The 27,142-nt window shown below is 47.3% G+C and overlaps 2 protein-coding genes across 2 annotated transcripts; both read right to left on the bottom strand.

Moving 5' to 3' along the window:
• Positions 1-514: 514 nt before the first annotated feature.
• LOC100824143 (probable helicase MAGATAMA 3) lies at positions 515-8,453 on the bottom strand. The gene is made up of 20 exons (XM_003579694.4): positions 8,218-8,453; positions 7,997-8,135; positions 7,752-7,891; positions 6,608-6,805; positions 6,313-6,510; positions 6,181-6,216; positions 5,911-5,996; positions 5,640-5,690; positions 4,117-4,225; positions 3,917-4,022; positions 3,539-3,636; positions 3,364-3,468; positions 3,204-3,296; positions 3,043-3,096; positions 2,588-2,646; positions 2,421-2,505; positions 1,985-2,344; positions 1,771-1,893; positions 1,069-1,155; positions 515-995 (listed from the first exon to the last, which is right to left on the bottom strand). Exons 1-20 carry the CDS (start codon positions 8,335-8,337, stop codon positions 780-782), a joined length of 2,463 nt encoding a protein of 820 aa, XP_003579742.1. The 5' UTR covers positions 8,338-8,453; the 3' UTR covers positions 515-779.
• Positions 8,454-14,457: 6,004 nt separating this feature from the next.
• Positions 14,458-15,881, bottom strand: LOC100823836 (peroxidase 72). The gene is made up of 2 exons (XM_003579692.4): positions 15,218-15,881; positions 14,458-15,073 (listed from the first exon to the last, which is right to left on the bottom strand). The coding sequence occupies exons 1-2, from the start codon at positions 15,798-15,800 to the stop codon at positions 14,652-14,654; spliced, it is 1,005 nt and encodes a 334-aa protein (XP_003579740.3). The 5' UTR covers positions 15,801-15,881; the 3' UTR covers positions 14,458-14,651.
• Between the last annotated feature and the right edge of the window lie 11,261 nt (positions 15,882-27,142).

Here is a 27,142-nt window from a genome sequence, read left to right as displayed (position 1 = left end):
CTTGGAGCCATTTCCAACAGTGATAGTAGTGCATGCATTGACGGAAAAGGTCACGGGTGCAGCTATCAATCTCCGGGCCGAACGGGAGAGCAGCAGCAGTCTAGCTGAGCCCCAACCATTCGAGGGCCCCCTTCTAGACGGCTTGAGCTTGTGCATAAGCCAGTCAAAGCTTAGCTGCTCCTAGGAGCTTCGGTGTGGGGAAGCTCTGAGGAAATTTTGTCGCCCGTTCTAAACAGCTTATGAAACTGGAGCTTATTTTTTTTTACACAACACATTTTTCTGAACCAAATATCACAAATTTTCCCCTTGCATTGCTCGAGGTTTGGAATCCCCAGGCCACCAAAGACCTTCGGGGAGCAGACAGAGCCATGCAACCAAGCATTGGGAGACCTTCGGATCAATGACGGAGAACATCTTTGTGACTTTGCCCTTTGGTGAAGAAAAGCAGACAGGGAATATGGTTTTCTCCGAGAAATAACAGCACACATAAAAATAAATAACATAGGCAAGCATAGACCATGGAAGCCAACTCTAAAAATTGTGAAATTAATATTTTGTTACGTAATTACTATTAAGTTAGGCATTCAAATACCACTTCCTCTCAGAATTTGCTAAGAACTGTCCAGAATTTCTAACTGAAGGCTCGACTGGAACAAGGCCCAACCTCCATATCCAACTGCCCATAAAAATGCTCCTCAATGTACTTTTTTTGCGAGACTATGTACTCGGTTTCTGCTACCATTTATCCATGCAGACTGAACCTATATTATGGCCCACAATTAATCATCGCCACCTCCATCGTCAGCCTCCATGGCATCATAATCCCCTGCATCTGCTCCGTCAACAGCATCATCGACATCCATAACTTCTTGCCTTGCAACTACTTCATTAATTGCTTCTAGTGCCTGAGATATTCTCGCATCCGGAGGAAGCCTTTCCACCTTCATGGTTTTGAACTTATCCTCAGCAAAGAACGTGGTGAATGGCTTTGAGACCTGCATCATGTTCGTAGTTAGATTCACCAAATTTTTGCTATCGAAGCTTTAACAAAGATAATAGGCATCTCACCGTGAAGAAGCGGTCTCGCTCTTTGGCACTCTCAACAAGATTGTTCCAGTGCTTATCTTGCTTCAATGTTGAAGCAGAACCTATTACCTGCATTATGCTAATTTGTTATTTCGGTTAACTAGTAAGCTAGCAGCACAATAATATAACCAAATAGTGTACATCCAGAAACAGATCTATCTGGATGCCTGGTTCAGTAGACTAAAAGGTAACTATTGGAGATATGGAGCAAGAATGCAATCCATGAACTTGATTTACAAACCATACAACTCGTTGATCTCAAAAAGGTACTCGGGCACTATTAAATAAACAACATACAGGCAGCTCCCAGGGGAGTCTCCAGGCCAAGCACATGGACTCCAGGGCAGCAACTAAACAGCCCCTGTAACCTCTGTACATCACATGGCATAACTAAAACTGCAGCAGTGTCCATGAACAAGCATGTTCAGTTGTCTGTATGTGCATGCGTGCATGAGAGGGAGGGAGAGAACAAGTCGCTCCTTTTACCATTAAGCCACAAAGTTTTTTGGTCATTTAATTCAAATTCATTTCTTTCTAATAGTTGGAGAGCATATGCAATGTGCACCATGAAAAAGATCATGAAGTAGCAGTAATGGTGCCAGTGTGCTACTGTGAACCGAAAGTGGGGTAGAGGTTGGTGGGAAGCTAAGGACAAAATTTTGAGTTTGCATAAATAACACTTACTAGTACAGCAGACCTAGCTCTGGTGATGGCAACATTCATTCGTCGAAAATCAGAAACAAACCCAATATTTTGCTCCTTATTGCATCTAACACACGAGAAAATGACAACTTCCTTTTCACGGCCCTACATGTGAGCAGCAAAATTGTCAGACAATATTACAGTTGCTACAACTTGCTAGAGCAAATCTGCAAATGCATGGTAATAAAGAAGTTACCTGGAATCCATCAACAGTGTTTACATCTATCACTTCCTTCGATTGGTCGCCAAAGGTTGACCGAAAACGGTCCTTCAAGAGTTTTACCTGAAGGCTGTATGGCGATATAACAGCTACTTGAGAACTAGATTTGAGTTCTGGATAGTGCGTGGCCAATTGGTGATATATGAGGGTTATGAATTCCACTTCATCCTCATTCACCCATGAACCACTTCCAGACGGCTGAGATTCAATCCCATCAATATCAAAGAAGCAAAATGGCCCGAAGCAGCTGTAAGAATGCCATGGACGTTTTTTGTTAAGTCCCTCCCCATCTTGTAGGATACCTTCGTAGAATTCTTTCGAAGGGAATATACTGATCTGTTTATTGAACGGATTAACAAAATCAGAGAACTAATAAAGTTTCCAGCTTGATGAACTGAGGGTGGGATACTACCTCTGGATGCATACGGTATTGAATTTTGAGCATTTGCACCGGAAAACCAGCAGCTTGAAATCTCTTGAACAAACTTGTGCCATATCTAATAGACACGTCGGCATTGTATTAGTGTTGCGAAGACTTAATGTTGTAAATAAATTAAAGAAAATAAGGAGCTGCCTTACCCTAACTTCTGAGCAGTCGATGAAATTACAGTTGCAGGCAACTGAACTGGGTCACCGACCTGTTAGGCATATCAAATGATATATCAAGGATTCGAGGTCACCACCATTAGAAAATGAACTCTAGTGAAGATATTCATAAATCAAGGTATCAACAGAGTTTAGAAGATATCATGCGAAATGGTCATCAACTGATGGACAGGTAAGGCGTGCATGAGCACTAATACATAGGTACACCAAGAAATAAAAAAAAAATTCAACAGAAACTAAGCTAGTGAAATGATTCTAAATTTAATCCGTAAAGAAACCGAGAATACCATCATGTGTATGATCCCTCTGTTGAGCAAATTAAGCAATTACCTTGTAGTACATTGATAAACTACACACATTGACAAGGAAAAGGTAAATAATTGAACAAAAGAGCAGTGCAAATCATTTGAGAAAAGCAGATGGCATACAAGAAAAACTTGTCTGCAACCATGAACCAGGGGTACAAGAGTTGCTGGTTCTACCTGAAGAAAAGAAGTGGATATGGAAAATTAAATATAAATTCCATTATCAGAACCTGATTACGTTAATGCTCCATTTGAAAAACAATAAGCAAAAGACATAGACTCACAGCTTGTGCAGCTTCATCAATTATAACAACATCAAAAGAACGAGTCATCCTGCTGAAAACGGTCGATCCACTGAAACTGAGGGTAGAAAATACCTACAAATTTTCGTTGACAATAAGAATAAAATTTTCAAAGATTTTTAATGAATACTGATGTATTTACAATGGCTGCTTCGTCAAGAACTGAAGCCCTAATTCGATCATATTCACCAGCTCCTCGTCTCCCGCCATCTGACGAGCGATCCACACCAGAAAGTTTTTGTTGTATCTGAAAATAAATGAACCCACTATAATTGACACAGGTTAGACAGATTGCTTAGTTGACTGCAGTCACATACAAGGTAATCCATAGAAACTGCTTTGACAGAATGGTGCGCCTTTAGTCCAATACGCACAATCTTGGGACTGTAAGTGTTATTATTTTCATCACGTATTCCTGAAAATAGGCAATAACTTTCTGATGATGAAAGCAAAAAGCATGAGCTTACAAAAAAATATTTTGATTAGCAGGCATATGAATGAGATACTCCCTCCGACCCATATTACTTGTCTCAAATTTGCCCAAATATGGATGTATCTATGTTTAAAAAGTGTCTAGATACATGTAATATTTCGACAAGTAATTCCGGCCGGAGGGAGTAATATTTTTCGTGTGAGAACATATTTCAGCATTACATGACCTAGAGCAAAATTGGGGCAACCAGGCAACCATTAACCTGTTTGAAGAACACGCGATACAATCTCATCAAGTGCTGAGTTAGATGGAGCACAGACCAACACATGGGCCCGATATTTGCGATTGGAACTTATGACTTCAGGTTTCTGTCCACAAATGCCGTTACCAGGTAAGGAATAAACCATTCACATCCAGGCATAATAAGCACAATATAGCTAACAACAAAGTACAGAAGAGTACCAGCTCATTCCCAGTAGGATAAAAGCCATCATCACCATCGACAGGCATAATCAAATCTCGAGGATTTGCACCAATTAGCCATGGAGATGCTTTCATCCAGTGTGTATGCCTATAATGTAAAAAAGTGCAGTAAGATGGTGCAACAAATACTTGCAGTAGAATCATGCAGCCAATACTGGACTTTCAGTATTTCACTACAGACAGCACAACCAAAATTACAGCAAAACGCACACGAAAAAAAAATCCATACAACACATAAAGCATTGTTAGGAAATGATAGTGCAAACATAAAGCACAGCAATTTTCTCCTTCACATTACACCTGATCACAGCCTATGGATTTGAGCCATCAAACAAACACAAGGAGCACCAAGAACTGAGGTTAATTTAGCAAGTACTACGTGCCATGCAGAAGTACAAGAAAAATCAGCAAAGCATGCAGTAGTTAAGAATATTGTTTCACAAAATTCTGCAGCTGCTACATGCTCATCAATCGGGCATAGGGGTGGGCATAAAAACAAGAAAACCTAACTCGGAAAACTTTTGGTCCTTAATTCTGTTGTAAAATAAGAAAACCAAATAAGTTCAGTGGAATCGGGTTAGCTGTTGTCAGGTCACCCAAACTAACTGAACTACCTGATTATTGGGCCAAAACCACCAACTCTCTAAGGCCCAAGTGCAAAGTCCTAACTCCCAATCTCCCGGCCCAAGCGGAAGTGGCAACTGTATTTCTCTTCACCTGGCTACTGGGACACACATCAGACCTCTCGCCAATGGCCAAGGCGAAGCTCATTTCACAAGCTCTGTGACTTATGTACTCTCAAACTAGGTGCCAAACTGGGAGTTCTTTCTTCTATAATTCACAAATATTTTCTCAGATTTTGTTGCATGGACAATGGAAGTGATCACTGGGCAAGTACTCAAGTACTTCAAGAAAAGGAATGAGCAAGTATTGACGTCATGTGGATCGATGGAAGATGAAGTTGCTCTACATCAAGTGCCTTGTCAATTATCAATTTATTTAGCTAAATTTAAGATTGTTGCTTCTATTTGAGACCATCATTTCCATTTTTTTCATGTTTGAGAACCGAGTCTGACAGATATGTTGAACTTCATATTTGCCTGTTGATTGATCAAATTATGTATTTGCAAACTGCCATTTCCAAGGGTTAATTTAATCTGATATGCTGTTCCATGCACAGGTGTATCTTTATTCTGGACGCATACACAGTTGCTACAATTAATGTTATTGACTGCAGACCACTATTGTATGAGCCTCGGTTAGTTCGGTACCAAAGACCGAAGCAAATTTTCGGCCACCCAAACTGTCAGTTCCTGTAAAATGGAAGGTTAGTTTGGTCACCAGTTTTAGAAAACCAAATTCACCACAAACCAAAATAAAATGAACTGATGGGACCGGGTTCCCAGCCCTACTCGGCCAATCAGCATATTATGCTATGTTCACATGCCCCAAGGTCAAATAAATGTCATAAACGAAGAAGGAAATAAGCACTTTTATCATACTTGCCCTCTATATCCAGCTCTGGCCCATGCTTTTCAACATCAAATCCTCCTCTGCACAAAAAGATCATGAATCATGTGAGATACGTGCAATCTTTTTATCTAGGAAGGAAGATTATGATAGATGAGAAATTAGTTTCTGCCAATTGCAGTGAACATATATGATTCTGTTCTGATTTCTAGTAACTCATCTCTGACAAAAGAAAAAGAAAGTTTTTCCCATCTCCAAAATAGAATTAGTCGACATTACAGAAATGAAAGCGGAGATCGTTACTTGGTCTGCACTCTTGCAGGAGCAGAATGGAGAACAGCACTGAGAAGTCCAAGGATTGTTTGTGTTTTTCCTGTTCCTGGAGGGCCCTAAAATAAGCAGTAGAACTCTAGATCAACGGTGCATCATTCTAATGAGCACAATGTGTGCAGATCTTATAGTTCTCAAGAAAATCCATACATATAAATTGCTTCAACACTTGACCATTTTTCTTGACAATGTAAATGAAAATACACTGAAGTTAGCAACAGCTATAAGAAGTGGCAAACTAACCTGAATAAGGACAAAGGATCTGCGCGAAAGACCGGCCTACAAGAGGCAATAATAATCTGTTAGGCACATAATTTCCCTCGGAAGTCGGAACTTGATATGACAACAATATCAAATATTACAAAGTATGCTCACATTAACTGCATCAAGCTGTGAATCATTAAGGTTTGTTTTGAGGTAATCCATAAGTGGCTCAGGGACATTCCAAGCACGATTTTGATCATCTCCATCTTTATTTTTCTCAGAAGCTGAAAGAATCAAATCCTTAAAAGGAAGTGAAGCTACAGATTGCATAGCAGAGTACTCTCTCAATATAGTAGACAGGCTGCACATCTGAAAATGTTGCCAAAAAAATGAAATACCAAGTTCATTTCAAGAAATGCATGTTCATGGTAAAATTTGAGCAATCTTTGATAACAACCAAACTCACCTTTAGAATCCAAAGGACTTGTCCATTTGTTGCAAAAATGGAAGCAATGCGCTGCAGCCTTGAAGACTTCACAGGCTTTGCAATATCCAGATTCTTAATTTCCCCTTCCACAAATGTTCTAAGAGAAACCGGTCCTTTACCACCGCGCTGTTCCACTACCGCAAAGGCATATGCCGTAGGAGTCACTCCCTCCTCAAACTGAAAATGCAGGCATATTCAACTCATCAGTCATTAGTCATTACCAATATGGTGCATAGTAAATGTGGGGAAATGTGTGTTCATAACGTACTGTGCATAACTGACTGGCTACTTATTTTTCCATAGGAAATTATGTAAAAATCTTCAAAGCAGTATGAGGAATTTTAATCTGGTACGTACAGTTAATCTCAAATATTCTTTCCAAATATAAGACTTAGCATTAAACAGCTTGACACACTGACACTATATGTTCCACCAAATTGTTTGGTCAATTAGTAAGTTGTTTTTAAGGGAAACGGTAGGAGAGGCTCCAACAGTGTCAATAATTAAATATATTAATATAAACAAACAACTTTACAAGGTAGGTTCAAGAGAAACAACTTATGGCACAGAGCCTAAGGCTACAAGACAACATAAGAACTATTCCTTTAGCCTAACAGTCTGCATCGACATTTCCTGCTTAAACTGGAGGAACCAACCCGAGAAGGAAGGAACTACATCCTGCAAAATAAAGGTGTTTCTTTGCTTCTAACTATGCCAGGAAGCAGCAGTGAACGCTTCCAGGAAGAACTCAAGAAAGGTCGGCCAAAGACTGACTTTGCTTGAGCAAATCTGGGGGCTAGTTCACACAAAGTGTCCCATGAAAAGCCTATCCTAGCCCAACAGCAGGCACTGAAGAGGCAACTGAAAAATAAGTGATCCCTAGTTTCTCTATGCCGACCCAGACAAAGGATGCAAGAAGTAGCGCCGCCGCTGTTGCAGTGCTTTCTGTCCATCGTGTGTACTTCCTCCGTTCCTAAATTCTTGTCGTGGTTTTAGTTCAAATTTCAACTAAAACCACCACAAGAATTTGGGAACGGAGGGAGTACAATTTAGCAAGGTGACAACTTCTACACTTGCATATCAGAACCTTTTGTGCTGCTGCATTTACTAGCACGAAACTTACTTTCTCTTTGGAAAGCAAGAGGAGGTCGTTCTCTGACACAATCTCCTGAAAACAATCGACGACCGCCATCTGCACCTTGTGGAACCCCTCAGACTCCGTGTATGTTCCCACCAACCCTTTCTGCCAGTCCAGCCCAATCTCTACTCACACCACACAGAACACGAACAGAAATTTGCTTAATAAATCAACCAAAAAAAATAGAGTAACGCACACAAGCAGCAAGTGAAACGAAGCCAGGCGCCCACCTTCCTCCTCGCCGCTGCGGCCCTGGACGATCTGTGCCTTGACTTCCTCGAAGAGCAGCGGTTCGAAGACGCCTAGGTACTCGGCCACCGAGGTGTAGGTGTTCTTCACGCGCTGCAGCCCCTTAGTCTTATCCGCGCCCTGCCCCCAAGCCGGAGAAGGTTCAGGATTCTGGCGTAATCGTTTTACGGTTGGTGCGGTGTGTGGGTGGGCTCGTGTGTACCTTGGAGTCGGCGACGAGGCGGAGGTAGTCCCAGCTGAGGACGATCTTGAAGAAGCGTTCCATGACGGAGGCTGACGACGAGGAAGAGGCGCCACCGCCGCCGGATTTCTCCACCGCCATGGATTTGTCCCCAGGAGAGAGAGGTTTTGGGTTTAAGGGGGCGAACTGACGGTGGAGGCGGCAGGAGGCCGGAGCGGAGAGAGAAAACTAACCAGAGATGATAGTGTGGCAAGGGCATGTTGGTGGGCTATTATCGGGCGATACGGGCTTTTGATGTTCGGCTCTTCTATTGGGCCATAAACGAACCAATATTACGAATGAAGGCGAAGCTATGGCCGCCGGGTGTTCTAAAAACAAAAATGGCCAAGGGTTCGAGTTAAATAAAAAAAATGAGGCACGTTTCTTTTCCCAAAAGAGGACATCACCGGCTTCTGCATCGATCGATATGCACACAGCCATTAATTATTAAAGGTATTCAAAGTACATGTCTCAGATTTGCAAAAGATAATGAAGACAAAGGACGAAAGTAAACATCAATATCTTTCCAGTCTAAGACCTGCGCGCCATCCAAACCGACTGAATAACTCCCGTGCTACCATCTCAAAATGGTTGCACTCAGATTCCATACACCCCTGTGCCTCCGTCCGAAGCAGTAGGGACCACGTGCGGAGCCAATGGGACGCCCGAAGAACAACCTGTAAGAAATTAGACACTTTCTTGTTATGAAAAACCAAAAAATTTCTGCAATTCCATATAGACCAACATATCGCACAAGTCCCTACAAAGAGGAGAAAAGAAAATGTTGTCCCGAAGCCACCGACCAAACATATTAGTAGCACATGATGGAGGAGGTAAACTAAATGTCACAAAGACGGTTCGCCAGACCAAACGCGCCATCGGACACTGAAAAAATAGATGTTGAATGGTCTCATCTTGATCACAAAAAACACATTTCTTGCTACCACCTCAATTTTTTTTGGCCAAATTATCCTTAGTAAGCACCACCCCACGACATAAGTACCAAGCAAAAATTTTAATTTTAAGAGGAACCTTAAGTTTTCAAATAACTTTATGTCGAAATTGGCAATCATTATTAATAAGCGATTTGTACAGGGACTTCACCGAATACAACCTAGAGGAGTTGAGATTCCAGGTAAAGGAGTCAGTCTGATCCACAAGATTCACTGACTCAATTTTGTGACACAACTCCAACCATGCCACCAAACGATTCCCACAATTGCTCTACGAAAAGCAATGTTAGGAGGATCCGCCCCCAGCACATCGGCAACCGAAGCCTTACGATTGAATGCAATCCTATAAAGGGATGGAAACTGCTGTCTGAGAAGAGAGGCACGTTGTTGTTAGAATTTTTAATTACAAATATCTGGCAAGTACCATGGATCCACCTAAGCTTGAAGCTTTGGCTTGCTGTGAGGCATTAGCTCTGGCCAAGGATTTAAATCTTGAGAAGATTTGCATTGCTTCCGACGCACAGGCCGTTATCAAGGACATTCTTCAAGGGACGCGGTGTAGCTACAACACAATTCCAAGGGAAATAGCAGTTTGTAGCAAAGAGTTCCAAGATGTCATTTTTATTCATGAAAGTAGAAAATCTAATATGGATGCTCATAGTTTAGTCAGGAGTGCTCTTTCGCTCCGGCACGGCAGGTTTACTTGGCTTCTTCAGCCATGGACCGATTCTAATGTAGCCTTATCTATTGATTAATAAAACCGTGTGACTTTGCTAATTTTTTTTTTACAAATATCAGTAAAATTTAGTAGCAACAAAAAATATCCAAAATTGGACGCGTGTAGTTAAATTGTATGATAGATTATTTTTACTTTCTAGACATCAGCAAAATTAAAACATTATAAAAAAATGGTACTACCAAATTTTCATCGTTCACTTGATAAAGGAACTGCTACGCTCGGTCACAACCCGAAGGAATCTTCGAAAACACAAACAACAATCTCATTGTCCAACATAACAAAAAATATATAACGATTTATATCAAAAGTAGCTTGTGTATCTTATGTAATTAACCATGCGATCAGCGAAACAAATTGATTAAGAGCTATGACATCACCGAGAAACAATATGATCAGCAAAACAAATTGATGGATAGTTGCATGCATGCATTTGCAAAAAAAAATACATTTAGTGATGAGGTCCCACCAAGTAGGTGGAACAAATTGATCATGTGACAACAGCAGGAGTCTCTCCTACTATTTTCTGGGTAAAAAAGAAGAACGAATTGATCATGTGATGATTTGGCATGTTTTCATGTGTAGACAAAATACTTAGTGGAAATGGCTTGATGGCGAGTTGCACGCATGCATGGGCGAAAAAATATTAGTGATGAGATCCCCACTTGGTAAGTGTGAACAAATTGATGGTATGATGATGTTGCATGTTAAATATATGTGTAGGAAAAATACTTGTGTGGATGGCTTGGATAGGTATATAGGATTCTAGCCATTTAATCGGCTAAATCCAATTTTTCACGTGGTTTTCATATTGTACAATGTATATTAAATTTTAGTCACCTAGCAATATACAGGTTTAAGTTCTGTCCTCACCAATTATGACCAAACTAGTGGAATGCCCGTGCTTCACGACGGCCTGATGTTCAACATGTAATGGAAACGAATATTGAAAACAAGGTGTATATCGTTGCACGGAATACATATCGGCCATACCCAATTGCTATGATAACAAAATTCGACAATACCAAAACATTAAAAAACGATGATAAATAATATGAGAATCAAGAATACAGAACTTGGTTCATACATAGGATGCGGTACAAACAGATCTATCTAAAATACCACATTAAACAACACCAAATAAAGGTAAACTGGAACCAACCTATAATAGGGCAAGCTTGTTCAAGTATATTACAATAAAAATATGCCTGGAAGGCAAATTGGAAACAAAGATCATGATTAGTGACAACAAAAACACTTACCACATCTATTAGTTGATGAAATGGTAGGAGCAAACCTTCACTAACAGCATACAAGAACGATGTGGCCATTCTCTACAGCCTCCCAGGTATTTTCAAGCCTCTCATTTCTACAAGGACTTGAGTTGATATTAACAACTGGCACAGTTTGGTACCTCTTCTGTACAGTAGCATAGAATCACAGAAGGTAGATTACATGTATCCTAGAGATTATGACAGATTAATATAGACAACTTGTAACATATACAATTTTTATATTAGAGGTATACAAGAAATGGAAGTTGAAGGGCTCAGCTACTTATGGCTAATGAATTTGTTCAGGGTTCAGAAGACCGTAACCGGATGGTTTGAGTTTACCAACGCATTTGCAGCATTGGCTTTTTCAAATTTTAGTAAGCCCCAAAATTACACCACTAAAATTAAGCAACCAAACTCAGTAAAGGGATACGTTCAAAATGCAGATATTACCTTATTACATCCAAACAAAACGTATGAAATATCATGTTTATGGGAATTCCTAGATTAGTGTGAACAGTCCCAAGAGGAGCAACAATATCACCAACATCCTCCCCGGAAGGCCGAAACATTGCCCTTATAGATTTGGGATAACACAGCAAACCTACAGATGCAAAGCATGACAGTGAAACTTTGCTCATACGTCAGCTTATTAGTCCAACCAAAAAACCATAATGCTTTTAGAAAATATTGGTCACTTGGAAAAATAAATAAACACAGATTCTAGAGTACTAAGTGACATTGTGTTACCGGTATTATGAGCAGCTCTGCAGAAATCAAAGTTCAGTTCTCACAAACTCAGCTTCATATTTCAGTCTATTTGTTGTTCACCTTTAACCCCACTTCAGGTGGGTTTCATTCTCATGCTTCATGACAGCATAAGCAGCAAGTATACAGTACCTTAGTCTTAAAAAAACATATAATTATGTTCCTCCCTGTTACATTGTGTCATCAGTGGTGTTCCCCATATAATTGACATATATTCTTTGAACATTTTAAAAGGAAAAAGGGGATCAAACCTGTTACACACATGTTCCCCAAATAATTGACTTCCTCATCTATCAAAATCTATTTGACAGAGAGAATGGGTTAAAATTCAGATATATTGTCAGACTTACAGTTGTACAGAATTTAAGTTAAGAACAAAGCATTTCAAAAATAAGAAACAAGGGAATATGAAACATATGGAATTTGGAAACAAAGAATGAGCAAAACATCAAAACATGTGCATCCAAAACTTATTTATTCCTGCCTACTACTTACATGAATTATATTCTGAGTCTTTTGAGTGAGTTCCAGGTACCAATGAGCCAAATGGAATCACGATCAAATTCGTTAGCAAGTGATTGACGAATTGCCTATGATTTATCGAAATTATGTCCAATTATGCTATCTCAGATAAGCATCAACATAAAAATTTCCTATAACAACCTTCATTTATATTAAAAGATCATGCATTTTACTTGACGCTCTTTTACCAAAATATTGCAGTAATCAAGTCATGACCCAAAGATTTCCGCACATTTTACGGACTACAAAATTATAAATCACCACATGAATTTCTTTTGTTTCAAAATACCGCACCAGATTGCCAGAAGACCCATGAGTAAGAAGGAAGTGTCTACTCTTGGCAAAAGTCTAAACTACTCCCAAGTGCCCATCGATGGAAGGAAATCTCAATCAATACAAGGGCACATTGAGGAGTAAGACGGAGAGAGGTATGGATAGGGTTAGTTACCTTGAGGTGCTGGATGCTGAACGAGTGGTCCATGAGGGCCAGGGGAGAGTATCCGCGATGGAGATTGCCTGCGCAAGGGACGCCGATGACTGTCAATAGCATGGGTGCTGCCCCCGCCAAGCGCAGCCTCAACGGTGGCCAACAGGCGGCGGCGGCCATCGTCTTCATCATCCGCCGCTGCTTCATGTGTGAGGAAGAGGAATGGTGGAGAGCGCCTGCGCAAGGGACGCCGATGACTGTCAGCAGCATGGTGCCGCCCCCGCCAAGCGCTGCCTCAACGGTGGCCAACAGGCGGCGGCAGCCATCGTCTTCATCGTCCGCCATTGCTTCATGTGTGAGGAAGAGGAATGGTGGAGGGCACCCACGCGGGAGACGACGGTGACGTCGTGCGCCCCGGTGCCGCCCCCGTCGAGCGCGGCCTCGGCGGTGGCCAATTGGCAGTGGAGGCTGCCATCGTCATCCGCCGTTGTGTCGTGCGAGAGGAGGGGCGCTGGTGACGAGACGTCGCTCTGGAGTAGGGGATGGGATGGGGACGGTGGCGGATCTGGAGGGCTAGAAAGGAGGAGGCGGATCGAGAGAACGGAAAGAACGGGTGCGTGGAGAACGGTGGAACGCGGTGCGGGAGAGAGGAGCTAATTACGGCCGTGATTGATTGTTGAATTGTTTTGTTTGTTTTAGGGTTCAGATAGGGATGGTTTTCGTGGGGTGCGAGGATCGGACGGGCGGGACGAGTGCGACGGACGAACGTACATATGTACCAAACTCGAAATTAAGCAGTAGTAAAGATTACGTCACGACTTATTATGGATCAATTATATAATTCCATTGTGGTAGACTGTAAGGGGCAATTATAGTTGTCGTGGGAGTCAATCCTAGTGTGGTACAAAAGGCTGGAAATTTAGCTTGAAACACACTAGTTAAACAAGTAGCTTGTTACTCGGCTCGAACTAATTAATGAGTTGAACCAAGTTTGGGTTTAAAACAAGTAAACAAGTGAAGTAATGAGTTACTCATTTAACTGATCTAAATAAATCCGGGGCATGACAGATTCTATCCATGAACAATCTCCGGCTCGTAGTCCATCCGCTCCCAACGCAGCACAAGCGATAACGAGTAACCAATCCTAACTGGCCGACTCCTGTCCCCTACTTGGCTACATGTATAAATGCCTATATAGTGACGTGAATTTGTATAAAAATTTATAAAAATTCACATCACCTATTTTGGGACGGAGGAAGTATATGCTAAGATATTCAAACTTATAAAGGATATATATCTAATTTGTTTACCCATGTTCATGAGTTCCTGAGTTACACAAGTCAAGACGAACTTAGCGAGTTGAACCAAATTGAACCGAACTGGCTCATTATCCAACCACCGGTGTTATTGAACCGAAAGAAAACACGTATGCCGCTAAATGCTCGTTTTTTCTTTCAACTTATGGTCACCGTGTTTTGACCGTATTTTGTGATTTTCCTCACAGCATTAAACAATGCCGCATTCGTAAGTTGAACAAGCCACTGACAGGAACATCCGATAAGCACTTTATTGACAGCAAAGATGAAATATGAACAATTACAAGAGGGAAGAAAAAACGACCGCAACCATTTACGGTGCATGACCCCGAATACCAAAATGCAAGTAATCACACGCATACATACTTGAAGGAAACACGCAAATCAAAAGGAATTCCGAAATCAAAAGAGGACCACTGTTTAATTAGAAGTGGTTGATATCCTCCTGCAGTTCTTCCTGATCTCGCCGCTGTGCCCGGTGAGGGGCGAGATGTTGCCCATCTTGACCATGGACCTGGCGAAGTGCTCGAAGAAGAGCGCGTTGCTGGCGGCGTAGCTCTTGACGAGCTCCATGGTCTCGTGGCTCTGCGTGAGCAACACCTCGTCGGAGTTGAGCAGGCCGTTCATGGCCAGGATGTTCTTGTAGTACTGGTTGTCGAACCGGAACTGGGTTGCCGGGTCGAGCGCGAACAGGGTCTGGTCGCCGCCGGACTTGGGGCACCGCCCGCGGAGCTCCGCCGCGTACGCCGGGTTTAGCGTCGGGTCCGGCCGCCCGTCGTTGTTCTGGTTGTACAGCCGCTGCCTGAAGCTCACGCACCGCGAGTCGCCGATCGTGTGCGCCCCTGCATGCCCGAAACGCCGTCCATTAATTCGTTACGTAACTTGTAACTCTACTGGTCGCAGTTTTGTCTAGATACACGAGTAATATGGATCGAAGAGAGTAATTCCTGTGACCATTCTGTTCATGTGCAATGGCATGTATATACCTGAGAGGGCGACGAGGTCGACGATGTCGAGCCCCTGGTTGTGGAACTTGGCGGCGATGGTGGGGAGGGTGTCGTTGGGGGCAGGGATGAGGTTGTTGGAGCCGCTCAGGCTGGCGGTGAGCGAGTCCCTCCTCCCCAGCGGCACCTCCCAGCCGGGCCCACCAGTCAGCACGGTGGAGTCCCTGGCGGCGACGGCGACGATGTCGGCGCAGGAGACGGTGCCGGGGCAGGCGTGCTCGAGCGCGGCCTTGATCTCGTCGATGACCTCGTACCCTCGCAGCGAGTCGCGGTTCGGGTTGGACCGCTTCTCGGTGGTGAACCTGCCGTGGGCGTCGTCCAGCAGCACGGACGCGTCGCAGCCCTGCACGAAGCAGTCGTGGAAGTGCAGCCGGACCAGGGACGCCGCCATGCGCGGGTCCTTGGCGTGCTCCTTGGCCACGATGCCGCCCACCACCGCCTGCATCTGCGGGCACGTGTGCTCGTAGAACTGCGGCACCAGGAACGGGTGGCCCGCGGCGCCCGCCGCGAAGAGCGACACGGCGACAGCGAGCGCCGCCAGGCCGCTGCTCCAGTGCAGTGCCATCTCCTAATGGCGAGCTGGGTCAATCGCGCTAGAGATGATGGATGGCACCCGAGCTAGATAGCTACTTGTGTTAGTGACTTGATTGAGAAAGAGAGGACTGGTTACGTACGTATTTATAGGAAGCATGCTGCAGATATGCATGCAGCGGGAAATGATAAGGAAGTTGGTATGGTAATGTGATAATGTTTTCTAAATAAGTTTGAGGGAGCCGGTAATGGCCCTTTCCAGCGCTGTTCGATCTCACCTCCTCCATTACAGCCTTTTTTGGCAGAGTAAGTACAACCTATGCACATTGCACACTGGGTTCAGGTAGACGTACAGAAGAAAACACAGCACTGGTGAGGAATGAAGTAGACGCTTTCTAAAGTGCGTGCATCTATCTGCTTAGCATGGCAGTTAGAAAGCTTATTTTGCTTGATATATATTTTCTGCCGACCATTTTGGGTATAACAAGCTATACTAACTGAGCTGTCAGCTTGCATGAGTCACTAGAATTGGCACATGCTCCCGGCCTCGATTCCGGCCGGGCATAGGGTCGACGAGGCCGACGAAGGAGGGGCGGAATGGGTCGCCGGTGGCGGCCGGAGGGCACCGGAGCCGTGTCGGGACTGGAAATTTCCGTATTGCTACCACTGCATTGGGGATTTTTGGGAATGAGTTGTTGCATCCCTGGATTTAGGGAAGCGGAGAGAAAATTTAGAGACTTTTTAAAAAAGAACAGGTACTCACTCCGTTTTTTAAAGAATGGCATATTACCTTTTATTAAGACAAGATTTTGATCACAAAGTACTTCATAATACATGTGGTTTCATGACATATAAATCACACTTTAATATAGTAATTTGTGGTCAGAACCTTATCTAAACAGAGGGAGTATTAAGTATGGGATAGATAACCGGAGGGGTTTGGTCATTTATAGAGAATGATGACAGTTTTTAGGAATTAGAATAGGTTTAGAAAACCTGCTAAAGACGATCTTAGGCAAGAGCCGCATAGTTCTCACAAAAATAAAAAACTTGAAATGCTTCGATCCTTGTTCTGATGATGGGTTGGCAAAAGACGGTAGCGATTGATTATGAGCGTGCGTCGGGACACGCTGATCGAGAACTTGCTTTACCGGTAGTGTCCAGTGCAGCCTCCAGATTTGTTGTTGTGGGTGCTGTTCGGTCAGGGCATCCGGCCCCGATATTAGCTACCCTCCTCATCGTGCTTGTAAGCATAGTTTGGTGGCTTCAGATGTTTTGATCGATGCATTCTTTTTGTCGTGCTTGTTAAATAAATCAATAAAATGTAGCTGTGTGCATCATTTTGATGCAGAGAACGAGGATTTCAAGTTCAACCTCCTTTTCGAAAAAAAAACCATAAAAGACAACCATATAAATTTGGAACTATCAAGAGCAACTATCTTCACATTCAACTATTAATGGGCGAAAGCAGAGGTTGCATCAGCCAAGTTTAGGAAAAATGAGGGGGGTTGTCTTTTAAAATAATAGGTGAAAATCTTAAAGTACGACAAACACCGGGCACTTAATTTACACTGCAACCATATTAGAACTTCCATAAAGGTAGAATCAAGTCAATACTGGTGAAATAATGTGTACAATGAATTGTGTTTTAAACTAATTTTAAGGCCTCCTTTGATTCAAAGGAATTTCATAAGAATTTTGGAGGGTTGAAATTCTTAGGAATTTTTCCTACGTTGGTCATTTGATTTGTAGGATTCAATCTGTTGTAGTAAAATAAAACCCTTATATGGGCCGGGCCGTAAATCCTACGTGGCGACGACCAAGTCAACATATCGCAAGCACAAATCAAAACGCCTACATGACACGGTCAATCCTACGTGGCAAAGGAAGACCAGTCAACGATTCGAAGCCTCTCATGCCATGGTCAAAGGGTCAAATGAGCTAGAGTGGTGAGCAAGAAAGGTGTGAGGAGGGGACCCTTAGCCCATGGTGGACCATGGACCAAGCCCCTCTTTTCCCTCATGGAGGGAGAAGGGGTTGGGTTAGAGTTCCGAGGGTATCCTAACCTCGATACTTGGAAAGACGTGTTCGGTCCAAGTACGAGGCGGCCCCGACGAACCTCTCGCCAAAAGGTGTCTTGGGAAGATCTGCTCGGCCCAAAACCTTGGCTAACAACCCCCTTGAGGCCTTTCCTAACATAGGATTAAGTCGCACCGCAGGGTCGACAGAACCTATTCAAAAAATATCGACGTGTCAACTTGTCCGAGTGTACGACGACCTTCGCTATAAGGCCGGCGTACACGCCCTACTTTTATATCCGCACTTGTGCCATCGATCATTGGCACCTCTTACTCTAATTGTTGTCGAGAACAACAACAGTGGCGCCGACCGTGGGGAACCCTCGCCGCAATTGAAGATCTAATGGCCCCGACGAAGCCTACTTCATCGGGTTCCCAACTTGCCGCGAAGTCTACACGGTTGCAAACGAAGAAAGCAAGTGCCTCGGTGGCTCCTGATGAAGAAGGAAACATCACCAATCTGGACGCCGCTGCAAGCATGGTCGCCACGACGGAAGTCGCGGTTGCCCCTCCGCTACCAGCCGTCCCGGAAGGAACCGAGATGCTCGAAACCGTCGTAGGCGGTCCCTCGACACTCACCAACGTAGGGGCAATGATCGGCGAGCTGCCTACGGTTGCCGCCCCCACAGGGGATACGGAACTCGGCATGTCTCGCTCGATGGGCTTTGTGCCACCTTCCCAACGACCGGTGGTAACCCTACCCTCAGAACCTACAAGAGGAAACAATGTGGCGTCGGGAGGATCCGCGCCAGAAAACCAAGGAATCCTGACCTACGACCCCTCCAACCCTAAATTACCTCCACTGGCGCTCGCCACGACCGCCCAAGGAGCTCCTTGGTATCATCGTTATTGGGGGCTTCCTCCGCAAGGTGCTCTCCAAATCGCACACCTTCAACATCAACCTCGCTTTGCGATTGCCCCGCAAGCGCCCCTTGCTCCCCCCGCCGGGGCCGAACAAGGCGGCCACCAGGTACCACCTCAAGCTGCGCTTCGCGGGGAACAAAACCCTAGCATGCATGGAAACGAGCAAGTGGCAGAATCCAGAGCCCGTGCCGACGGCGAAAGGAATTCCCGTCGACGCTCCGACCCTCCAAGAAAATGCCGAGATCATTCTCCAAGCGACCCCTCTAGCGACGAAAGCGACAAGGGAGGACCTCGCCACCGGAGGAACCAAAAGAATACGCTCACGCGGGAGATTCAGGACGCGCCTTTTCCGCCAAGGTTCAAGCCACCCACAATACGGCCGTATGACGGGGAGTCGAACCCTCTTCAGTTTTTGGATGTCTACTCCACCGCCATACGGGCCGCCGGGGGAGGTCCCGTCGAGATGTGCAACCTCTTTCCGCTCGCGCTCACCGGAATGGCGCAGACTTGGTTTTATAACCTGCGGAAAAACACTGTGCACTCGTAGGAACGACTCCAAGAGGTCTTCGTCGCCAACTTCCAAGGAAACTTCAAAGAATCCGTGCAGGCTCACGAGCTATACGCCGTGAAACAAAAGCCGGGAGAATCTCTCCGAAGCTTCTTCCATCGCTTCGCGAAGGTACGAAGCTGAATCGCTAATCCGCCGTCAACCACCGTGATTGACGCGTGCATGCAAGGCCTTCTACAAGGAGAAGTGAATCGGGCCCTAAGTCGCAATCCGCCGAAGATGACCGAGGAGCTCTATCGGATCTTGCAGGAATACGCCCGGGGTGAAGACGGAGACATCGCCAAGAAAGACGTGCCACGCGCCGCTCCCGAAGGACCTCCCTCGTCCAACAAACCCCCTGCGCCCGCTTCGTCTTCCAAGAAGAGGAGGTGGGGGAAAAAGGGCGCCGGTGACCCAGCTCGGAAAATTTTCGCCGTCGAAGGACAAGCACCACCCCAAAAGACTTGGCTACCCAAGAAGCCACCTCGTCCGACCGAGGGAGGAGCTGGAAGGTGCCTCATCAACAATTCGGCAAGCCATAGCACCGAAGAGTGCAACACACTCATCGCGGCCCGCGAAGAGTTCCAGGCGCGAATGCAAGCCCGGCGCAAGGATGAGAAGACAGCCGAGGCTCCGCGCCCCGCCAACGTCCTTGTCGCTGACCCCGCACCCAAGGAAGACAACCTCCCGTTCCAGGAACCCGCACATCACGTCGGAGTGATACTCGGGGGCTCCGCAACGGGACGGGGGTCAAAGCGGCAACGCAAGGAGTACGCTCGCGAAGTCAATGTCGTGGGAACCTTCACCCCAAAGTGGGCGAGCGTGCCAATTGCCTTCACCGAAGAAGACGCTAAGGGGATACGGTTCCCGCATGACGACGCCCTCTTCGTGACGGCAATCGTCGCCAATTGTGAGCTCAAAAAGATTCTTGTGGATGGCGGAAGCTCCGCCGACATCCTATATCTGAGCACATTAAAGAAGCTGATGGAGCCACAGGGGGGATACAAGAACGGCTCGCTTCGGCCGTCCCTTTATCCCCTCACCGGTTTCGTGCCGGGGAAGTCCGTTCAGCCGCTCAGACAAATTGAGCTCCTCACGACCTTCGGAGACACCACAAATCATCGAACCGAGCTTGTACGCTTCGACGTGGTGGATATGGAGGCCTCCTTCAACGCCATCCTCGGGAGGACGACGCTAAACCGTCTTTGTGCCGCCGTCCACCCCAATTTCTTGTGCATAAAGATCCCAGGCCCGAAGGGCGTGATAACGGTCCGCGGCAAGTAATCTTCCGACAGGAAGACCCTTTACCGCCACGAGACCAAGTGCGCCGAAAAGCGAGAATCATCCAAGAGAATTAACTTGCTTTCGAGCACGGGAGCATCCAAAACCAATCCTCAGGAGCGCTACATCCCCCAGCCTCTCCCCGAGGGAGAGCTCACGGAAGTACGCATCTCCCAAGATGACGCCACACGTGCGGTGAAGATTGGAGCTGACCTCCCGAGTAAACTCGAGAAAGAACTTGTCGGCCTGCTCCGGAAGAATTCCGACCTCTTTGCTTGGTCACCTTCCGACATGGGAGGAGTCCCACGTGACGTCATGGAACATCGCCTCGCCGTGAGACCCGACAAAGCTCCCGTGAAGCAGAAGTTTCGGAAACTCTCCATCGAGCGAAGCGAAGTCATCAAGAAATCGCTAAACTCTCCGACGCCGGGCTTATCCGAGAAGTTTGGCATCCCGAGTGGTTAGCCAATCCTGTCTTGGTGAAAAAGGCCAACGGTAAGTGGCGAATGTGTGTTGACTTTACCGACCTGAACAAGGCATGCCCCAAGGACGACTACCCGCTCCCTCGGATCGACCAACTGGTCGACTCCACGGCAGGATGCGAGAGGTTGAGCTTCTTGGACGCCTATTCGGGATATCACCAAGTCCGCATGGCCAAGAAAGACGAGGAAAAAACTAGTTTCATAACTCCCGTCGGCATCTTTTGCTATCGCAGAATGCCCTTTGGATTGAGGAACGCCGGCGCGACCTTCCAACGCCTCGTCAGCCTTATCCTCAAAGAACAATTAGGGAGAAACGCCGAAGTATACGTGGATGACGCCGTCATCAAAAGTCAAATTGCACGAACTCATCCCAAGGACCTGCAGGAAACCTTCGACAATCTCCGCAAGTACGGCGTAAAGCTCAATCCGGAGAAGTGCGCATTCGGAGTTCAAGGAGGAAAACTCCTGGGCTTCCTCGTCTCTCAACGAGGGATCGAGGCCAACCCGGAGAAAATCCGGGCCATCATGAAAATGGAGCCTCCTCGCTCCGTCAAAGATGTGCAGCGCCTAGCGGGAAGAATGGCGGCTTTGGGATGATTCGTCGCCCGGTCAGCCGAGAAGGGTCTTTCTTTTTCCAAAGCCTTGAGAAGCCTCGACAACTTTGAGTGGACCGATGAAGCTCAAAGGGCCTTCGAACAACTCAAGACCTATTTGTCGACCCCTCCGCTCCTCACAAGCCCAAAACAGGGGGAGCCCTTGCTCCTGTACCTTGCGGCGACCTCGGTCGCCGTAAGCGCAGCACTCGTGAAGGAGGAAGACGGGTCACAACGCCCGGTTTATTACGTGAGTGAAGCCTTGGGAGGAGCGAAGGGTCGATACACCTAGATCGAGAAGATCGCATACGCCCGCCTCATGACCTCTCGAAAACTCCGTCATTACTTTATGGGCCGCACCATCATGGTGCCAACTACCTTCCCACTCAAGAAAGTCTTCGGCAATAAGGAAGCCACCGGAAGAATCGCTAAATGGGCAACGGAATTGGCCCCTTTCTCGCTAGAACTCATGGCGAGGACGGCCATAAATTCCCAAGTCCTGGCTGACTTTTTGGCCGAGTGGCATGCTCCACTAGCCCCGCCCGAAGAAGTCACGTCCAAAACCGAGCCCCCCAAACCACATTGGATAATGAGGTTCGATGGCTCCAAGCGCCTCGATGGCACCGGGGCTGGAGTCATACTCAGCAGCCCCGAAGGGAAAATCTTGGAGTACGCCGCCCACCTGGACTTCAACGCCACCAACAATATGGCGGAGTATGAAGCGCTACTTCTCGGGCTTCGACTGGCCAAGGCCATGGAAGTCCGACGCCTTCTCATCCAAGGAGACTCTCAACTGGTGATAAACCAAATGGACAAGTCGTATCAATGCCTTGATGAGAGGATGAAGAAATATATCGAAGAAGTTCGCAAGATGGAACGGTACTTCCTGGGAATGGAGGCGAGACGCATTCCACGAGGAGAAAATCACCTGGCCGATAGGTTAGCCCGAACGGCCGGATCCAAAGAACCGTTGCCACCCGGCGCATTCTTCGAAGTGATTCGCACCCCATCCATAAAGGAAGAAGCCGACACCCTTGACGAAGCTTCAAAAACCAGCATGGTCATCAATGCTCCACCCTCTTGGATGACACCGATTATCCGCGCCTTGAATGGCGAGGTGGACGAAGAAGCAGAAGGCCCGAGCACCAAAACTCTACTCGCGAAAGTCAAGATGTACGTCCTCCTCGACGGCATCCTGTACAAGAAAGGGGCGGCCACATTGCTTAAGTGCATAACTTCTGACCGGGGTGCCGAGCTCCTCCTAGAAATCCATTCGGGAATATGCGGCCGCCATCTCGCGCCAAGAGCCACCGCGGCGAAAGCCTTACGACAGGGATTCTATTGGCCCACCATGGTGCAAGACGCAATCACCATATTGCGGAAATGCGAAGCTTACCAGAAAAATGGCTAAGTCAATCCATGTGCCCGTGACTTCCCTGAAGAATATCCCGATAACATGGCCATTTGCACGCTGGGGAATGGACCTTCTCGGGTCTTTCCCCGCATACAACGGGGGCTGCAAGTACCTCGTGGTGACGATTGATTACTTCTTCAAATGGATAAAAGTAGCGCCGCTCGGCAAGATCACGTCACAGGCCGTTCAAATTTTTTTCTGGGAGAATATCATATGCCGATATGGCGTCCCGTGAGAGCTAACCGTGGATAATGGCAAACAGTTCGATTGTGCGGAATTCATCAAATTCTGCGAATGCCTTGAGATCAAACTGCACTTCGCATCCGTTGCTTACCCAAAGAGCAACGGCGCTTGTGAAAGGGCAAATGGACTAATCCTCCAAGGACTCCGCCGACGGGTAGAGAACACGGTTAGCAAAGCAAGGGGAGCATGGGGAGATGAACTCGCTAGCGTGGTTTGGGGCATACGCACCTCCGTAAGCCGTTCCACGGGCCGAACACCATTCTCTTTGGTGTATGGAGCCGAAGCAGTTCTTCCCGCCAAGGTCGAGTTCCGCTCACCTCAGGTTGAAAGGCTCCAGGAAGCCACCCAAATTGCCTTCATCGAAAATGAAGAGCACCACAAGACGGCCATCGATCTTGTGGAAGAAGCTCATGACAAAGCCTTCATGAGGCACGCCATCTACGAGCAAAGCACCGCACGCTTCTACAACACAAGAGTGCGGGAACGAGCCTTCTCCCAAGGAGATCTCGTGCTGAAAAAGAATGTCGACCCAAAGCTCCAGCGCAAACTCGACCCTAAATGGGAAGGACCATACCGCATCACCGCAGTATTGGGAAATGGTGCATACCACCTCGAGAACATGAAGGAGAAAAATCTTGTCCATACCTGGAACGGCGACAAGCTCCGGCATTTCTACGCCTAAGGAGAACCTTCAAGGGCAATTCTTGCCGCTCCCAAAGGAGACCATCAGCGCCCAACCGGCCTCTTCCCTGCAAAACTTCGAGGGATCATAAGCGCCAACGAGGCAACGTCTACATAAGGCTTGTAAGTGCCCATCGAGCCATACCTTAAGACAAGAAAGTAAGGATCAATAAAAACAAGTCCTTAAGGAAAAATTAAGAGTGACACGAGACACTCACATGACTCATCGTCGTAAAAGTGCTGCTGCCCCTGTGCCGCTCGCCAAGGAACACGAAAAGGCCTCCGTTGGCCTAAGCGTCCTCTAAAAATGTCCATGGACATAGGTCGCTACTGGCGACTTGTTCCTTGGTGGAACCTAGCGTGCTTCGAGGCCATCCGCCAAGTAGAACCAAGTCCCCCGAGGGCCGGAAGCTCCTTAAAACGCATTTAAGGAGAACCGTAAATAAGCGAGTTATGCATGAGCATACTTACCTCGGAGAACCATGCTACCCGTATGCGAGACGTCGCGCACGGGCCTGCATGATGGTAACCGGGCTAAGGGTCCATAATAATCGTGGGAAAGCATAGCTTCCTGAAGTCCGAAGAAGGAAAATTCCGCATGAAATTTCCCGAACAGCAGGTCGAAGTGTCCGGATCACTACCGGCATATCGATAGCAACCCTCACAAGGGTACTAGGACCCGTGGCTCGTAACCATGGCCTAAGGTGCCGAAGCCAAGTCGTATCCCAACGGCGACAACAATTGATGGCACAAAAGTGTAATCATAGCGAACGATCGCGAGTTGTATAAACTAAGGAAATATAGTACTTCACAAGAAGGAAATATAGTACTCCAAGAAACACATATTGAGCCAAGTGAACATTTCCGATAATGTCGACTACATGGCGAAACATGAGAAATACATGCCAAGCTAGGTTAACATTTCCGATAATGTCGACTACATAGTAAAGCATGAAACACAACAAAAAAGCTGCCTTACGACCTCTACGACTAAGAGCCTAAGCATGCTAGACATGAGGCTAAGTCAAGTGGGGCTATGCAACATCGCATAAGTAAGCAGCTGAGGTACATCACCACCTCCAAGGGCGACGAGGCTCACGCCTCACCGTCACCCTCCTGAAGAGCGGGTTCAAGGCAACGCACGAAGCGTCGAGCCTGAGCGCGAAGAGGAGCACCCTGGTCCGCCAGAAACTTCTTCGCCCCGTGAGACATCTCACCCTCAAGCCCGCTCATCCCGGCACCACCGTCAAGGACTGCCGCAACCGCCGACGAAACAAGTCGGGCACCCGTACTCAGGAGGCACTTCTTCACGGTAGGCTCAATGAGCTCCACCTGGGAAGTAAGCACCCTGCTCGCCTCATCCACCGTGCGACACGGAGGAAGATCCGGCTGGGGAACACTTCTCAGGCAAATCATCGTCTCCCGAATCTCGGTGGCTTGGGCAAGCAAAAGCGAAACCACCTCGGGACGACGATCCAGTGGAGGACGAGCACGAGGAACAAGCATCAGGCCGTCACCCGCAGCTGCTAACTCCCCCTTGAGGGAAGCTGCCTCCGTGCGGGCGTGCGCCCTATCAAGGTTAGCCACCACCAAGTCCTCCTCAACTCGACGGGTCCTCGCGATCTCGTCCTTTTGGCACTCCTCAGCGAGTCGAGGCCTGGTCTCCACGGCCGCGAGCTCCGCCGAAACATGGGAGAGCTCAGCCTCCACAGCCTCACGCCGCACCCTCTCTGAAGCCAACTCACTCAGGGCAAGGGTAGACTTGGACATCTCCACGTCCAAAGCAGCGGAAAGCACCCCCACCTGAGTCTTCAGGTCAGGAAGGGCACCCCACGGCCTCGACCAAGCCTCTCACCTGCAAAGAAGAGGAAGTTAGCACGAAGCTAACCCGAAGGGCAAAGGGAGATACATCACGGATGCTCACCAGCTCCAGTGTCACGAAAGGGTCTCTCGCTCCGTCCTTGGACGCCGGAAGCGCTCCATCCCTCGCCTGAGTCGGGGGCTCGCCCTCAAGAACCCCGGGCTCCGCGGCCCTCGCACCTAAAAACAAGCCAAGAAGATCATGTCAAAATCATTCTGGAAAAGAATGACGTGAACAAAAAAGAAGGGCACTCACCCGAGGTAGGAGCATCCTCCTCAGGGCGCTTGCGACCAATGGAGAACACCTGGACGGACGCACCGCTGGCTCCGGTCGACAACTCCACCACTGAGTTGCTCCGAAGCCAAAGTTCTGTCTCGTGAGCGAAAGCCTCAACCTCGTGACTCGAAGGAGGAAGAACTTGCTCGAATCCAATCTTCCCCTTCATGTGCAGATCCAAAGTTGTCTTCAGGGGAGACCTCGACTCACCCACGACAGGATCCGCCGAATCCGCCGGGGCGTAGTCAAGAGAAGGAGTCGGGGGAGCTTTCCTCTTGCATCCGCTCGACGGACGAGGTATCTTGGGGACCGGCGCGACAGGCACCGCCGGGCCCAGCACCGCCGTTCCCGCCTTCGCCTTCCCACAGGAATCCCACAGCTTGGACCCCACCGCCAACATCGACGGTGTAGCCAAGCGGGAGTAGCGATCGCCTTCTCGAAGAAGGCGACCAAGCTTCGGATCCTGTCGCACAGGTACCATCTTCCCGAAGCACCTCGCGATGATGTTGTGACATCCCCCCACGCTGATCTTGGCCTCGTAGTCGCGATGCTCTGGCCCGCCGTACGGACCTATCCGCTGCGTGGCCCACAACGCCGACCTCTCCTTGGAAAACGTCGCTGAAAAAGACAAGCCCAAAATTGTTAAGTACCTTCACAAGGGAAAACAATCGAGGCGCAGAGGGGAGAGGAGCGCCACTCACGTGCAGTGACGAGCTGTGGAGGACGGAAAGATCGAGGGATCCCAATCTCGGACCTCGGACGACTCCTCATCATGAAGCGTCCCGCCATCACCATCTCCTCTATGAGGTCACGAAAGCTCCTCTCAGCAGACACCTCCTTGATCTTGGCCACCTTCCAGAGGTTGGCCGACCGAGGATCGCCGGGGTGGGACACCTCCCTGAGACCTCTGGCCCCAGAGTGCCGGGGGAGATCACCCGTGTGCCGAAGACGGGTCTTCGAAGCCCGAAGGAGAAACCACCGGGACTCCCACTTGACGAACAACTTCTCCGTGCTCTTCCCCGGCATGAGCAGAAAGTTGTCTCCAAAGCCGGGGTG

This window comes from Brachypodium distachyon, chromosome 5 (assembly GCF_000005505.3).
Source record: "Brachypodium distachyon strain Bd21 chromosome 5, Brachypodium_distachyon_v3.0, whole genome shotgun sequence".
In the NCBI taxonomy this organism is placed as follows: Eukaryota; Viridiplantae; Streptophyta; class Magnoliopsida; order Poales; family Poaceae; genus Brachypodium; species Brachypodium distachyon.
Note: the sequence above shows the minus strand (reverse complement) of the source record. Positions and strands in the feature narration are given on the sequence as shown.